At 34.9% G+C, this 18,677-nt stretch overlaps 1 protein-coding gene across 18 annotated transcripts in view; it reads right to left on the bottom strand.

Moving 5' to 3' along the window:
- Window positions 1-859: 859 nt before the first annotated feature.
- Window positions 860-18,677, bottom strand: part of LOC127877721 (tubulin polyglutamylase ttll6-like) — an 83,931-nt gene continuing 66,113 nt past the window's right edge. For 16 of the 18 annotated variants that reach the window (XM_052423871.1, XM_052423858.1, XM_052423861.1 and 13 more), the window contains 3 exons: window positions 9,721-9,780; window positions 5,288-5,338; window positions 860-4,508 (listed from right to left, as the gene is read on the bottom strand). In XM_052423871.1, the coding sequence (XP_052279831.1) occupies window positions 4,297-4,508; window positions 5,288-5,338; window positions 9,721-9,780 (323 nt within the window). In that variant the 3' untranslated portion in view covers window positions 860-4,296. The remainder of the gene's footprint in view (window positions 4,509-5,287; window positions 5,339-9,720; window positions 9,781-18,677) is intronic. The other 2 variants (XM_052423862.1, XM_052423864.1) reach the window with 1 other exon arrangement.

Below are 18,677 nucleotides of genomic sequence, written 5' to 3'. Positions count from 1 at the left end.
CAGTCAGTACAAGGCTAATGCATATACCAGATTAATCTGTGCAGTCGGTACAGGCTAATGCATATACCAGATTAATCTGTGCAGTCAGTACAGGCTAATGCATATACCAGATTAATCTGTGCAGTCAGTACAGGCTAATGCATATACCAGATTAATCTGTGCAGTCAGTACAGGCTAATGCATATACCAGATTAATGTGTGCAGTCAGTACAGGCTAATGCATATACCAGATTAATCTGTGCAGTCAGTACAGGCTAATGCATATACCAGATTAATCTGTGCAGTCATTACAGGCTAATGCATATACCAGAGAAATCTGTGCAGTCCGTACAGGCTAATGCATATACCAGATTAATCTGTGCAGTCAGTACAGGCTAATGCATATACCAGATTAATCTGTACAGTCAGTACAGGCTAATGCATATACCAGATTAATATGTGAAGTCGGTACAGGCTAATGCATATACCAGATTAATCTGTGCAGTCAGTACAGGCTAATATGTTCATACATTTTCCGCCTTCACTGATTTTTCATTTAGATGAGACCTGCTTTAAACAAAATGCCATAAAAGCAGAGAAAGTGATTTGCTTAATAATCCTATGCAGACTTCACTCAAACATGTTCATATATAGTAAAATCTATATTTTTACTTTTGGGAAATATACAACATTTTCATGCTGCTATAAACTGGTTAAAATTTCTAAAATAATACAATTTCAATGCATAGCTTGGTAGAGATTTAATCAAAGTAAATTGATGACTTCTGACAGAGACTGACCAAAATATTTTAATCCATAAGGACTTTACGCTCAGGTGAGCTAAACCGAAATAGGGTATATTAACAACAAAAACAGCATGGTGATTATGTGATAAATTTAATGTGCTTTTCATTTATAATAAATATACAAATAATACTTCATAAAAATTATCACCTTACAATAAAAACAATCAAAATATGCTATAACAATAACCCAGAGCTATGTACATAATATATATGAATTGGCACTTAAACTTAAGTTATTTTACACCTGTACATAAACTGGAATTGAGTAAAGTCTAATATGTGACATCAGACATAAATTAATCACTAATACACAAATAGATTGACCTAAATATATATCAGTTACACAATAAACAGTAACTTTTAAAAACATGTTACCCATAATGTCCATGGAGATAAATTACTCCAAAACTCCACATTACAAGATATGATAACATGTTTCCATTTTATTTCCGTAACTAAATGTGTGTCTTTTTACTTTGTCAAAATATGTTTTACACTTTCAGACCTTTAATTCTAGAATTCAATCTTATGTGACTATAACTTACAGTGGATTCATCTATTTCATGACATGAAATTTCATTAAATTGTTTGACTTTGGCAAGTTGGAACTTTTGAAAATAATTTTTGACATAAGACTGCACACCTAAACGTTCATTGAACATTTGAAATATGTTTGAGCACACTCATGAAAATACACGAAAATAAGTGCGCGACAACAAATATTCGTTTCACCCTTTAAAATCTTTAGCTTAAAAATAAAACCTTGAAATACATTGAACAATGGAAAGATACCAATACAGAATGGCAATACAATGGTTTTTACCAGTCAATTTAAACAAATGATAAGCAGTAACAATTTCACTTACTGTAAGATAATACATAGCCCATTTTGTAAAAAAAGAATTTATAAACCTAACGTAATTTGGGTTTTATTAAACAGTAAACTGTACAATTTGAAATTTGCTAACAGCAACAATATAATCTTTGCATGTGGTGTACATGTTCCTCTAAAGTCTGCCATCAGTCCATGTGAAATTGGAATTAACAACAATCAATTCTGTACTCTGGTATACATGTACGCAAATAATAAGTCAAGTTTTAATTAATTCAGTGTTTGAAATCTATTAAAACATGACTGTTTTAAAAAAATTCTAGTAGCTGTGCTATTTAAATGACTTAATTGGGTATGGCTAAACAACCTGTTGTCAAATATAACAAACAAAATAAAATGACTAATATAAACAAGAGCACCGCATGAACGGGTGCCACGCTCGGCTGCGAAAGCTTGTCAGAATTTTATTTTTTAATATTTTTTTTTAGAGGTCACAGTGACCTTGACCTTTGACCTAGAGACCCAAAAATGGGTGTGGCTTGTAGAACTCATCAAGGTGCAGCTACATGTATAGTTTCAAAGTTGTAGGTAGAAGCACTTTGATTTTAGAGCCAATGTTAAAAACCTATACAAAATGTTAAGGTTTAAGCACGACGCGGACAACACGACGACAGACATGGACACGACGAGCTGGCTATGACAATACCTCCGAAAACAGCCGAGCTAAAAAGAAGGTGCTTTTTGCGACAAATATGTATCACACTCGTAAATAGCATAAATATACAAGAAATGTGTTTGTTGGAAACACTATGTCCCCTTCTGCGCCTCTTTGAAGTTATTTTTTTTACCTTTGACCTTGACGATGACCTTGACCTTTCACCACTCAAAATGTGCGGCTCCATGAGATACACATGCATGCCAAATATCACTTTGGTATCTTCAATATTGCCAAAGTATTCATAAAATGAGCGATTTTGGCCACATACATTTGACCTCTGACCTTGAAGGATGACCTTGACCTTTCACCACTCAAAATGTGCAGCTCCATGAGATACACATGCATGCCAAATATCAAGTTGCTATCTTGAATATTGAAAAAGTTATTGCAAATGTTAAAGTTGGAGCAAACAGACCAACGTACAGACCAACAGACAGGGCAAAAACAATATGTCCCCCACTATGGTGGGTGGGGGACATAAAAATGTGTCATAAATATCAGATATAGACACTACTTGATTAAAAAGTACCTAAGCATTGTATAGAATTCAACTATATTTAAAGATGAATGGAGTGGGTGCTCTTTACAAATGTTATTATGAAAATAATAAAACAAAGGAAAATCCTAAATGAAAAGAAAATTAGTCAAACCTGCTTTGGCAAAGCATATACAAATATCACCACAATATTTATATTACCAACCAACACTGTTAACCCTTTCCCATTCAGAAGCAAAGTTAAAATGGCTATGTGCAAACAGGATAAAACCAGAACAGCCTGCGAGTTACTTGCAGTCTGTTCAGGTTTTATGCTTTTTGCTGCTCATCTGTATCTAAGGGTTGGAAATGAAGCCTTAAAAACTAGAATCTAGTTAGAAAAGTCTTTAATTACATTAAACTTTCTAAGGGACTACAAATGTGTCAAAAAACGTATCTAAGTGGTGAAGGGTTAATTACTTTCTATGTGGTATCAATGCACAAAATAAATATACTTTGTTTATTGGCATGAAAAATACATGCTATGAAACTTAACAGTTTAATAAATAACAGATATCACAGGAGAAACCTCATACCGGTTATAAATCACAGTTCTACAACATCTGAACAATTGAAAGACCTTGAAACAAAAGATGGAATGTTTCATATTTCAGATAAAAGTACAATACACATTTCCTTTTAACATCATAGAAGATTTTAATAGTTCATTTGCATATAATCATAAATATCAAATGCACAAATGTTTAACAGCATATTCATTTTTTTTAATAAATCAAGAGAACAAAAATGCCAAACATGGCAGTGCAAACTATAGGAAAATAAAATAAATCAATACGACACAACACACAATTATTTCAGCTTCTTCTGTAAGTAGCAAAGAAGCAAGCGCTCAGTATTAATGTCCATACTCCTTCAACAAATTTTGTAACATGATCCGTTTTCCATAAATGTCTCTCTTTCACCATCAATTGTTATTTTTCCCACCTCTTTTCCCACTCGATCACATATCTTTGTAGCTAAGTAGTTCTTGCTTAGAACGTTACTTGACATTATTAATGCTGCAAGTTTTCACTTCGAAATCTACACCAATGACTTAAATGTATCTCCCTTTTAATCGATCATTCAACTTTTCAAAGTCTATCGCCCTTTTAATCAACCATTCAAAAAGTTACTGTTCACAGACTGCACACACGCTGAAGTTACCACTGTCAGCCCTATCTATCTGATACAGGAGACTTCTTACAAAGATGACCCACACATTTTTTCTTTGGCAACCCAGGGCATCCTAACAAAAACTATATCTGAATATACATGATAAAAAACATTAATCATAAATGGACATGAATTCTTAAATGAAAAGGTTTAAAATGGCTTGCTTGGCAATAGAGATGGGTCACATTTTTTCACTGTGTACGCGGCGCAGGCTCATCAGAATTTACCATTTCCTATAAAGTGCAGATGTGCATCAACTAAACACGATGGCATGATTTTCCCGCATCTCCATCTGACGTAATCTTATGTTGTTTGAGGCGCCGCGTATTCGTTGTGACTTGGTGGAGCGTAGCCCTGTGGGTTCAGAAGCGATGGAATGATGGGAGTTCACTCGACTGATGTTGCCCACCGACAGCGCGCTGTCTGGCTGACCCAGGTCAGGTCGCTGTATAACTGGGGCTGGACCTGTGGTGTCGGAAAGAAACTTTTAATAAATGAAAAGCACTCTTGGAGAACAGGGTTTAAAAGTGTCATCCCAGATTAGCCTGTGGAGTATGCGCAGGCTAATCATGGCTTTTAATGTAATTTAGTGTCAATAGGAAGTCTCTTCTAATAAAAAATACACTTTAGGCCAAAAGTGTCATCACTGATTAGCCAATGCAGTCCGCACCTGCTAAACTTGACAACACTTAACACACATTACGCCTTGTTTTTACAGTGCAAGGCTAAAATATTCCAGATCTAGGGATGGAAAAAGATGGTCAACCTAATGATAAGGGTGGTATGGACCAAGAAATGTCAAACGGGTTAGATGTCATAAAGACTTAGTGAGTGTAAAAAACTTATTTTGTCACCTTAGTTTATAATTCAATATCTGATTATATGCAATACAAAATGTTACATTTTAATTTCTGAACAACTTTGATGACAAGAAAAGTTGATCAGAAATTTATAAAAGAAGAAATATAACTTTCTCATTGAATCCACAAAATGAAAAAGGAAGATTGAATAAAGTGTTGTCCTAGATTAGCAAGTGCAGTCCGCATAGGCTAATCAGGGACAAAACATTTGGCTTAGACTGGATTTTTGTTAAAAAACCAAAACTTCCAAACTAGAGGAAAGTGTTATCCCTGATAAACCTGTGCGAACATAAAGCCAAGTTTCACGTCTCTTTTATTTCTTTCAGCACAATTAATATAGCTTCCAGCTAGACAAGGAAGGTAAGGTGTATGTGCTGACCATACCTGATACTACAGACAGCCCTGGTCCTTGCGGGGAATGATATCGTTGAAGGTCTGAAACAGAGAAACAACAACTTTCACATCTTACATCAACAATGGAACCGCGCTCTATGAAAACCAGGCTTAATGCATGTGCATAAAATGTCCTCCCAGATTAGCCTGTGCAGTCCGAACAGACTTACTTTAGACAACACTTTCTGCCTAGACTTTATTTTCATTTAGAAGAGACTCCCATAAAAGATGAAAGTGTTGTACCTAATAAACCTGTGCAGACTTCACAGGCTAATCTGGGAAAACACTTTATGCACATGCATTAAGCCCGGTTTTATCAGAGCCTTGCTGAGATCACCTGAGATGAGAATATGCATTTACACAGAACATTGCTCTATAAGTACTTTTGTGTTATATTTTTGCTTGTTTTTATATAAAATTTAGTTTATTTATATAATTTTTACAGATTGGTTACCATTACTTCACATAGTTAAGTCTCTTTACACAAATTAACGAAAGAATACAATAAATAAATATGTAGGGCATAACTGTAACATCATGAGCACAGTTAACATTGTATGACGTTATTGCTTTTGGTAAAAATATAGTAACACTAGTTTAAACAAAAATAAACACTAATTCAATAAGGCTCATGCATTGCAGTACTAATGTATCTTTTACATTATAGAATGAAGAAATCTAACATTATTTAACTAGTTTTATAATGAGACATGCACTCTATGATTATTTTAACTGTTTAGTATCTGCAGCTGCATGTTAACAACTTTATAATTATTGATAATTAACCTTACAAGAAGTATTAAAATATTGGTACATCTATTCACAGTATTACAAAGTATTGTGTGATTTTAGTAGTGAATATCACATGTGCCTACTTGTTGTCTTAATTGTGTTACAATGACTTGACATACAAATCATTACATATTCTAATATCTGTCCACAGTCTTCAAGCATTTTATTAAGTATTGTGTCAACAGAGTTGGGCATCTTTATTCAAGCGATTCGGATACTTTTCACTAGTTTTGTTGTGAAGAAACAATTTTATATTTTTGAAAACTGTGAACAGGAAGCAGGTGAATTGGCTCTCTCTATCTATATCACACAATGTTTATATACATGGCTAGCTGGTACGAATATTTAGGGTCTTCCATCGAAACAGGAGGTTTTCTTCACACCTACAGAAACATACAGTAATTTACACACAAATATATTTGCTATATAAGCTTTAAAATATGTAAAATCAAAGTAGAAGATAATTATAAATGACTGAAATGTGCATACATGAAGCAAGAATATACAAAAAACCTTCGGCATTTCAAAGTCATTAATGATTTAGTTTTCAAACATAGGTCTCAGCTTGATAAAAAAATTGCGCAAGTGTGTTAAGTTTAATAGTTATCATGATATATTCACATACACACTATTAAAGGGTGCAGGATCGTGCAGCTTTTTTTTTTTACTTTTTAAAACAAATTTTCTTTAATGTCAACTTGTGCCTAAAAGACAGTTTTTAGCATAGGTGCAACGCACCTATGCTTATGGTATAAGCTACATTTCGAAAACCCACATCGATCGGTTGACCATTATGAAGCCTTACCTGATCAAAAATCAGACGAAATATCTATTTAATTAAGTATATGGTAATTCTAACAAATTTTTTTTTGAAACGTTTTTCTAACGTTTTCTTCCAAGAATATTGCTGACACCGTTTTTAGTGAATTTTTCTAAGACCGTTTTACGTGAAAAAACCTTCTAAGAAACTAAATCAAAACGTTAGTAAAACAATTCTGTTCTTGTTGATAGTGACCTCACACCTAATTTCTATTTCCTTTGTTTATTGTTCTGCGAGAAGTCAAATGTTTACATAACTGAATTCATAAGGCCCTGGTTTAAGGATATGTAACATTTCATCAGTTAATTATGAATAGAAATTAAAACATATTCTCAGCAGGAAGTGGGGCATAAAGCACTTTTATTCTTTGAAAATGTGTAAAAAATGGCGGAGTACGATGAATGTTTTCTGATTTATGACATGGATTCTGATCTGCCTTTCTATGGATTTGATGAAGCAGAGTTTGAAAGTAAAAGAGATGTGTTAATTGAAGTTAAAATGATTTACTTTGAGCCAGAAATTAACGTTACGAGTAGAGCTAACGGTTTAAATGTGGCATCGGATTTAATGGATTCGCGCAAATTCTGGACGAGTGTTGTGTCTGTAAAATATTAAATGGAAAGCTGTAAATGTATCAAGTCGGAAAAGAAAACAGATGGTTGCATAATGGTATGTGTGAAATAATGTAATTCTACGTATTTATTTTAATAGTTATGTCATTTTGTAACCATTCACATTCTTCACTATTTGGAATTCCCGTTTCTAAAAATAGAACATTTTGGTAGCAACAACAAGGGGGGCGACTCGTGTTGTCAGCAATCGTTAAGGTTACAATATACTAAATAATCAAGTCATGAAGGGCTGTACTTTCTAAACAAATCATCATATTTTCCTCGAAGGCATGTTATACACTTCAGACTGTTGTTCTGGTTTTATCGTTTGGAGATATTGATAGGGTAAGCATAGGTGCTAACTACTAAATCCCTGAAATAGGATAAAGTTGGAGATTAAAGTAAAAAATGGCACTGCAAAAGGTTACAATCCACTAGAAAACGGCCGAAAAAAAGGTGCAAAAACAGTCGATTTTGATTTGAGTCGAATTCTTTTTTGGTTTGACCATGACATATCTTTTTTATTGCTTAAATCGATTTAGCTAAGAATGCCCGTCAAGAAAAGGTATGGTTATGGGGGTCTCTATGTGCAAAATGTTGTATTTTTTTTCGCTCAAAGTTGTCGCTTTTACATCAAAACAAATAAGGAAACTATTTAGTATATTTTGACCTAAACATTTACTTCAGCAGCAACTTCCCTGTACCTTGCAACTATGCTTTCAGCGCCATCTGCGCTCTCGTTATACTGTTAATGGCAATGTGAAGTACATAAGAATTCATTTCTTAAACAAACCTGTGTTCATGGCAAAATTATTTTAGTATACCGCATTCATTAACACGGTTCTGCTGCACGCAACATGAAATTTCAGATTCAAGGATTTATTCTAAAATCTTAAAATTTGGGCACAAACTGCAACAAAAACTGTCTTTTATGCACAAAACGTTTTGCAAGCGTATTCCAATAACTTGAGATATTTGCTAAGTGAAGTTCTTAATGGTGTGTAAACATTTTGTCCAGCCCGCGTTCAAACATCTGTGAACTCCGTTGACCTTGCAATCTGTACATGACTTTATCAGACAAACATAATTCCAAGCAGTTTGAACCAGGTCAGTATTATTGTTTCATGCACATCCAAATGCTATATGATCCCTGACATTATAATCTCCACTTGGAATACAAAAAAAACCCACAATTATATGACTTTAACTGACCCTTACTTTTTCTTTTTACAGTCTTTTTACATGTGTAATTAGATACACATAAGTTTAATTAATTAAACATTCTACGTTCATGTTCTAACTGGCTTCAACAGGTATTCTAATACAGCTAAATGATACATAGTACGTGTATATTATAAATATGAGATTTAATAACAACTAAATTATTATAGAATACTTTCTCTATTTTTCGGCAGAAAAGAGTATGCCTCCTGCTTAAATTGTGACCAATACATTTCAAGTGTAGTGCTGGAATAAGTCTCAAAAAGATACTGTACTCATTTTTATAGACAAACCACAGCATGTTCCATTTTGCCACGAATGAGCAGCAATAAGAAACTAAGCATTACTGATATGACAAGACAAACACTTCAGACAGTGCGACGCAATATTGAAAATTCACGCATTTTACTCAATAACAAGAGACACTATGTGTGTCAACAGTTACTGTTCATATGCATATTTCATTGCTTGACATAATTTTGCAGAAGCCATACCCTATTAAAAATCTGATTAAATGTTCTGGTTATATCACAGTACACTAAAGCTGAGTTAACATCTACACCTTTCAGATATAAAAGTTTTAAGAGAAAAAATAATGTACTTATAAGGCTATGTTTTGTGATAAATACAAAACAGAATCACAATTGTTACTTTTTTCTCTTCTTTTTGTTTTAAATACTAAGTCTAAAGCACATATAATATTGTTCTTATAAATTGAAATTTGCATAGTGTTTACCAAACTTTTTTTACTGATACCAGAACGATAATATAATTTATCTTTCTAGTAAAATATACCATAAAATTCAATCTTAACAATTATACTTCATCTCCACAAAATGGGATACAAAAGGTAACTCATCACATAATGGAAACAACTATTCTTCCCATTACAAGTCAAGGCAAACCTAGCTGCAAGTGAGGCTACACAATAGCTACTGAAAGGTGAGGTGTAGGCTTTTAGTACGGCTAGAATACACTACCCTGCCCTCCGATGAGGTGGTACTGCCAGAGGGCGTTGGACTGGTAAGCTGTTCGATAACCTGACACATAGTAACGCCATTAGAACAGATCTTAACCATTTAACACTTGGATACGCATTTTTATGTGTTTGTTTACCTTGAAAAATTAATGAATTAATGACCTTTCTTACAAAATGCAAGATTTAAAGGCTTCATTTCTAGCCCTAAGATACTGATGAGCAGCAAACAGCATACAACCTGAACAGCCTGCTAGTAAGTTCACATTATTTGCTGGTTGCATATAGCCATTTTTGATTGGCTTTTGAATGGAACAGTGTTAATTACAAGATAGCTGGGTTGCAAAATTCTAAGTATTCTTAGACAATTATTTGACTTAAGGCGTTTATGGGCTGTCAGTATGCTACATGTAAAGCTTAGGTTGTTTCATCAATACTTTGAAGGATACATTCAGATGGACAACACTGATTATAACAAACATGACACATTCTGAGAAAATCCCGATAATGCATATTGTAACGTGCCATTCCAGATTAGCCTGTGCCGACAGCACTTTCATTTTAGACTGGGTTATTTGTTAAGAAGAGACTTCCTCCAAGAAAAAAAATCTATTTAAGAGGAAAATGGCTTCCCTGATAAGCAGGGTCCGACTTCGTTTTTACACTTGAGATAACCAATATTTAGTTTACAAATACCAACAAGAGGGCCATGATGGCCCTGAATCGCTCACCTGACTCATTAAGATCAGATGAAAACTATGACCTCTATTGTCTACACAATGTTTTTCTATGATTTGACCTAGTGACCTAGTTCCTGACTCTAGATTACCCAAATACAATCCCAATCCAGATTTCATCAAGATAAACATTCTGACAACAGTTCATAAATATTGGATGAAAACTGTGACCTCTATTGTCAACACAAGGTTTTTCTATTTATTTGACCTAGATTTTTACCCCAGATGACCCAAATACAATCCCACCCAGATTTCATCAAGAATTCTGACCAAATTTCATAAAGGTTGGATGAAAACTGTGATCTCTAATGTCTACACAAGGTTTTTCTATTATTTGACCTAGTGACCTAGTTTTTGACCCCAGATGACCCAAATAAAATCCCAACCCAGATTTCATCAAGATAAACATTCTGACCAAATTTCATAAAGATTGGATGAAAACTGTGACCTCTATTGTCTACAGAAGGTTGTTCTATTATTTGACCTAGTGACCTTGTTTTTGACCCCAGATGACCCAAATACAATCCCAAACCGGATTTCATCAAGATAAACATTTTGACCAAATTTCATCAAGATTGGATGCAAACTGTGACCTCTACTGTCTACACAAACAAATTGTTGACGGACGGACGCACGTACACACGCAGGCACGCACAACGGACGCCGGACATCACACGCTCACATAAGCTCACCGTGTCACTTCATGACAGGTGACCTAAAAATATGTGTCGGAGATAAACATGAACAGTTGTGGTTAAAATCCCATAGAAACAAGGGCTGTTTGTAAAACATGCATGCCCCCCTATATGGGCTTTAAGTTGTAGTAGCAGCCATTGTGTGAATACGTTTGTTGTCACTGTGAATGGTGGTGGTGGTGGTGGTTGTGGTGGTGGTGGTGGCGTAGTAGTAGTAGTAGTAACAGTAGTAGTAGTAGTAGTAGTAGTAGTAGTAGTAGTAGTAGTAGTAGTAGTAGTAGTAGTAGTAGTAGAAGTAGTAGTAGTAGTAGAAGTAGTAGTAGTAGTAGTAGTAGTAGTAGTAGAAGTAGTAGTAGTAGTAGTAGTAGTCGTAGTAGTAGTAGTAGTAGTGGTAGTAGTAGTAGTAGTAGTAGTAGTAGTAGTAGTAGTAGTGGTAAAAGTAGTAGTAGTAGTGGCCGTAGTAGTAGAAGTGGTGGTGGTGGTGGTGGGGTGGTGGTGGTGGTGGTGGTGGTGGTGGTGGTGGTGGTGGTTGTGGTGGTGTGGTGGTGGTGGTGGTGGTGGTGGTGGCAGTAGTAGTAGTAGTAGTAGTAGTAGTAGTAGTAGTAGTAGTAGTAGTAGTAGTAGTAGTAGTAGTAGTGTAGTAGTAGTAGAAGTAGAAGTAGTAGTAGTAGTAGTAGTAGTAGTAGAAGTAGTAGTAGTAGCAGTAGTAGTAGTAGTAGTAGTAGTAGTAGTAGTAGTAGTAGTAGTAGTAGTAGTAGTAGTAGTAGCAGTAGCAGAAGCAGTAGCAGCATTACAAGACCAATACTTAAGAATGATCAAATGGGAAAAGGTAACCTAGCACTGGCAGTAAATATGGGGCTCATTTACAGGTCAGATTTGGAATCTCTGATGTAAAATGAGATTTTGAATGAATTAAAGGGAGGCAATTCTGTAATAAAAATAACATGCATAAACCGTAGTTGTTTCCCTTGTTTGAACCATGCTAAATCCTTACAAGTTTGGAAAGAATTGGATGAAAAATTTGGACTTTATTGCATAAACACCATTTTCTCAATTCAAGGGGAGGTAATTCTGTACTTCATGGACCAATAATGCTCATTTTTTGTAGGGTTTGTGTCCTCATTGATATAAAGACACTGTGCAAATTTGGAAAGGATCGGACAAAAAATATGGAAGATTTTTTAAAGTTTTCACAAAATAGGCAAAAACGAATAAACATGCAAAGTTCAACGAGCTCCTGCGGCCATGTTTTTTGACGAATCAAATTTCTTTGAACAACTTTTTCAGGGGAGCCCTCAAAGGTCATCCCTGTGAAATTTTTTGAAAATCTGATGAGCGGTTTCTGACAAGAAGATTTTTTAAGGTTTTTACCATATATGGTCATGGCGGCCATCTTGGTTATGCGATCAAATTTTTTTTAACAATTCTTTTGTCCCATGACCTAGGGATGCTCCACATGAAATTTAGTTGAAATTGGCTCAATGGTTTAGTAGAAGAAGATGTTTACAAATTGTTTACAGACAGACAGACGGACGGACGGACGGCCGGACGCCGGACGCTGAGTGATCACAATAAAAACACTATTAGAACATGGTATTGGTTCTAGTGTTTAACACTGAATTTTTATTTGACCAAGTGACCTGATGTTTAGCCAACAAACATGATTTTATGTAATGAAAACAATTCATTCCTTAAGAAATCTTTTCAACAATCCTAAACAAGAGGGCCTGAAAGGCCCAAAGTTGCTCACCTGAGATAACAAGGTATTACTGGGACAAATCTTCTGACCAAGTTTCATGAAGATCAGAAAATAAATGTGGCCTCAAGAGTGTAAACAAAGTTTTACTATAACCATATAAGGAAAAATGCCCCGCCCCCAGGCAGCCATGTTTTTCAACCAACCGGCATCATTTTTTAACTCTTCCAAGATATTATCGGGATGAATCTTCTGACCAAGTTTCATGAAGATCGGACAGTAAATGTGGCCTCTAGAGTGTTAACAAGGTTTTACTAAAGCCATATATAGCCAAATAAGAAAAAATGCCCCACCCCTGGTGGCCATGTTTTTAAAGCAACCAAAAACATTTTCGAACTCATCCAAGATATCATTGGGACAAATCTTCTGACCATTGGTTTCATGATGATCGGAAAATAAATGTGACCTCTAGAGTGTTAACAAGGTTTTACTATAGCCATATAAGGAAAAATGCCCCGCCCCTTGGCAGCCATGTTTTTCAAGCAAACGTAACCATTTTCGAACTCATCCATGATATCAATAAGACAAATCTTCTGACCATATTTCATCAAGATTGGAAAATAACTGTGGCCTCCAGAGTGTTAACAAGGTTTTACTATAGCCATATAAGGAAAAATGCCCCGCCCCCTGGCGGCCATGTTTTTCAACCAAAGGGCATCATTTCTGAACTCGTCCAAGCTATTATTGGGAAGAATCTTCTGACCAAGTTTCATGAAGATTGGACAATAAATGTGGCCTCTAGAGTGTTAACAAGATTTTACTTTAGCCATATATTGCATATAAGGAAAAATGCCACGCCCCTTGGCAGCCATGTATTCAAGCAAAGGTTACCATTTTCAAACTCATCCAAGATATCATTGGGACAAATCTTCTGACCAAATTTCATGAAGATCGAAAAATAAATGTGGCCTCTATAGAGTGTTAACAAGGTTTTTACTATAGCCATATAAGGAAAAATGCCCCACCCCATGGCGGCCATGTTTTTCATCCAACCGGCATCATTTTTGAACTCGTTCAAGATATTATTGGGATAAATCTTCTGACCAAGTTTCATAAAGATAAGACAATAAATGTGGCCCTAGAGTGTTAACAAGATTTTACTATAGCCACATATAGCCATATAAGGAAAAATGCCCCGCCCCTTGGCAGCCATGTTTTTCAAGCAAATGTTCCCATTTTGGAACTCATCCAAGATATTATTTAGACCAACCTTCTGACTAAATTTCATGAAGATTGGACAATAAATGTGGCCTCGACAGAGTTAACAAGGCAAATGTTGACGCCGCACAACGGACAACATACGACGGACAAAAGGCGATCACAAAAAAAATAATAATCAAATGCCTAAGGTCTGCGCCCTTTCAATATCATCCAGTGTGGATAGCTCAGTTGTAACAGAGGGACAACAACTAAATATCAAAACGGTACATCCGCCAAAATCATATATAACCTTAATGTGTTGATGATTATCAGGAAATATATAATTCCTTATCTGAGACAAATGATTCATCAATAACTCGCAAATATTTCAAGTGCACAGTATTGTATATTTTATGTTCTACATTGACTTTCCGGTAAATGCATACAAATTTCACAAAAATTACCACTATCTACAAATAATATAATATAATAGAAGGATTCTTCTGTTCAAACATGTTTACACATATAACAGTGTGCAAAATAAATATGTTGTATATATAAAAGAAACAAAGATAAAATTACAATAAAAAAGTAAAACATAAATTGTGAGGATTTCTGAGTATAATGATATCAAAATCAAATAAATAAATATGTAACAATCAGTAACAAGGGACAAAATTGTCACCAAACCAGGTTTTCAGTTGAAAAAAGTCTGATAAAGGGAGACAATTCAAAATGTGTATTGTAAACCCCCTTTTGTAAAATTGACCTTGATTTCAATAAGAAAACAAGGGCTGTTTGTAAAACATGTATGCCCCCCCCATATAGGCTGTCAGTTGTAGTGGAATCCATTGTGTGAATATGTTTTTTGTCACTGTGACCTTGACCTTTGACCTAGTGATCTGAAAATCAATAGGGGTCATCTGCCAGTCATGATCAATGTACCTATGAAGTTTCATGATCCTAGGCCTAATTATTCTTTAGTTATCATCCGGAAACCATTTAACTGTTTCGAGTCAGTGACCTTGACCTTTGACCTAGTGACCTGAAAATTGATACGGGTCATCTGCCAGTCATGATCACTGTTCCTATGAAGTGTCATGATCCTAGGCCCAAGCATTCTTGAGTCATCATCCGAAAACCATTTTACTGTTTCGAGTTACTGTGACCTTGACCTTTAACCTAGTGACCTGAAAATCAATAGGGGTCATCTGCCAGTCATGATCAAAGTTCCTATGAAGTTTCATGATCCTAGACGTAAGCATTCTTGAGTTATCATACGGAAACCATTTTACTGTTTAAAATCTGACAATGAACGACAGAGTTATAGCCCGGACAAGCTTGTTCTGCCCGCCAGCCCGGCGGCCCGCCCGCCCGCCTGCCGACATTCACCAATCTAATAACCAGTTTTTTTCTTCAAAAAACCTGGTTAAAAATCTGGCCATTATGGCCCAGGAGCACTCATCTGAGTTCAAGGTTAACCAATTGTCATAGGCTTGACCTTGTGACCTAGATTTTGACCCTACTTGACCCAGATTCAAACATGGCCTTGACATTGTCAGGATTTATATATTGATCAAGTTTTATCAAAATTGAGTCATAAATGTGGCCTCTAGATTGGTTACATGGTTTTTCTACTATGTGAAATGGTGACCTTGTTTTTTATTGCATGTGACCCTGAATGGTGGTCAGACTGAACATTTTATGGATAAACATGGCAATGGTAACATTTTTTTTTTCAAGGTGACCTAGTTTTCAGACCGACAGACCTGATTTGATATTGGCCTCAATATTGTCAAGATAAACATTCTGACCAAGTTTCATCAAGATTAGACTAAAAGGTGTGATAACATGCTGAAAATTGAAGACACCCAATAAACATTACAATATGGTGGATCCCGGAAATAGACTGACCAAAAACGCCAAGCATGAGCACTTCGTACTCAGGTGAGCTGAAATGTTTAAATAACATACCAGTGCCTTTAAAAAAGTGGTACCAGTACATTTACAAAATAGAACAGTGAAAGAGTAAAATGTGAACAATAAAAATCATTTCACAAATGAACAAATATTAAAACAAATATTAAAATTAAAATTAATAATAAACAATATCACTCTAAATAAGACAAATACACAATACTATCTCTCAAAACAACATGCAGCAAACAAGATCATCAGCCAAGCTTGCAAAGGCAGCCAGATCAAAAAAGCATCAAACATTACACAACACAAGCGTGTTCTAGTTCTGTTTAGGGAGTTCAGAATTAATAAAAATATAAGATCTTGCCACCAGTGAGAAAAAATATTGGCAATCCACAGAGTGCAATTGCAATGTCTGGATGAGCCAGTCTCACATTGATCATAGATAGTGACCATAAAGACAGTAACTAGTATCTTTCCTTAACCTTTACCACTTAGATATGTATTTGTGACGCATTTTTATATAAGTCCTATAGAAAGTTTAATTCAATTAAATAGCTTTCTTACTAAATTCAAGAATTAAAGGCTTTATTTGAAACCCTTATATACTGATGAGCAGCAAACAGCATCAAACCTGAACAGACTGCGAGTTACTTGCTGGTTGTTCTGGTTTTATGCTGTTTGCACATAGCCATTCTCACTTTGGTTCTGAGTGGGAAAGGGTTAACATAAAGGTCAACCAATATGTTACTGACTTGACAAGATTTAAAATTAGCCTCAATCTGAAAGAGCAGGGTTTAATGCAGGCACAAAAAGTGTCGTCCCAGATTAGCCTGTTTGGTCTGAATTGTCGTCCCAGATTAGCCTGTTTGGTCTGCCAAGGCTGATCAGGCACGGCCCTTTCCACTTAAAGTGGATTTTCGTTAAAAAGAGACTTTAAATGAAAAATACGTTAAAAGCGGAAAGTCTCGAGCCTGTTTAGCCTGTGGGGACTGCAAAGGCTAATCTGGGACAACACTTAACGCACAAACATTGCGCCAAGTTTTTCCAGAGCAAGGCACAAATGGATTATACCGGTAAGTGACTTTTAAGGCAATTACTGGTAACTGTCACTTGGTATAAAAGGCTAGCAATAATGTTCCCCACCTGATAAAAATTTTAACAAAGGGAGGAATTGATGAATATAACTTATATAAAAGGCAAGATGTTCACTCCTTGAGAAGATTTATAATGGATAGTGATCTAAAAGTCTATAAGTGGTAACTGTCACTTGACATGAAAGGCAAGTTGAAAAATAACAGTCATGTAGAGAATTTCTGGTAAATAAAAAGGAATCCCCTGAATAGAAAGATGGTTATCCAACATCAACAGAAGTGTGAATATACATACAAAATACTCGTACACGTGACTTTGACTATAGCTTAATATTTAGGTGTTAAAACATCAGTTCATCAACATTTCTACAGCCTGTCTCAGGCAAAAAGGTTATTCTTGTGTTAAACACGCACACCTTGGTCTTCCTTGGTATTATGCAAATAAATTGCATCAACACTGTCTTGCTCTAGATTAATCTATTTCATTAATAATCACAGTACAGACACTATTTCTTTTTAAAAAGTGTATCTTAGAAAAATATACAGAGTTGGTTCATACTAGGCAATTATAACGAATAGATTCTGATATTGGCATGCATTTTTAAGAGAAATACACAAATAGAAAATGATTATGGATTAATATACTCAGCAAATAAATTGGCGTTTAGAAAATAATATTATTCCAGTAATGACTCTGTATTAAACATAATTTCAGGTGTAAAAATATATATATTTGTGTGGTCATCACTCAAATTATATTAAAAATGCCTGTTAAGGAAGCCAATGGTATAATTCGTACATTATAGATATAGTGTTTACTTATAGTTAAAGGATCCTTAAAATACTTCATAATGTTCTATATTGAATTCAATGGGAATGAAAAAGCTAATTGCAGCAAAAAATACAAAACCTACATCTTGATAGACAAGATCATGTAACAAAAAAAATGTGTGTAAAAATAAGCATTGATTCAATACAGATAGAATGCAAAGAAGTCTTGCTGAATAAAAAGATTGGTAACAAAAGACCAAGGCAGCATTCTGTTATGTGTGGGTGGGGAAATACACATTAAGAGCAAATGCAAACTTACAGCCTGTAATTTGCTGAAAACACAGACCCACAATCTTTTACATGAATATTAAAATACACAACTTATCCAGAAGAAATATGAAAAAAAGTATTTAAAGATTTAAGATGCTCAACAATATTTAAGATACATGTATTAGAATTCAAAACTAAAAGGTATACAATGCAACGCCGATATATCGCGGTTGGTGGGGTCCAAAGATCGTGAGCGCGATATATCCGGTGCGCGATATAACTCGAGAAATGTCTAACTTAATTGTATTGTGGTTAATGTCAAATTTCCCCAATGTTTTCATTTTTGAATACAGAGCTGCTAAATATTTGTAAAGTAATAATTGCAAACCAATTCTACAATAAACATTTTCATAACTACATACGTATCTGTATTTATCATTAAAACCGAAATGTAAAATTATTTGTTATTTTCATGTACGTTCGCTCGCGAATCAGCTAAAAATAATAATTCTTGCCATAAAAAACGTATAAAATATAATTGTGCATAGATTCGAATTTACCCTTATAAATAGTCCTAA

The sequence above is a fragment of the Dreissena polymorpha genome, chromosome 4 (assembly GCF_020536995.1).
Source record: "Dreissena polymorpha isolate Duluth1 chromosome 4, UMN_Dpol_1.0, whole genome shotgun sequence".
NCBI classification, from domain to species: domain Eukaryota; kingdom Metazoa; phylum Mollusca; class Bivalvia; order Myida; family Dreissenidae; genus Dreissena; species Dreissena polymorpha.
Note: the sequence above shows the minus strand (reverse complement) of the source record. Positions and strands in the feature narration are given on the sequence as shown.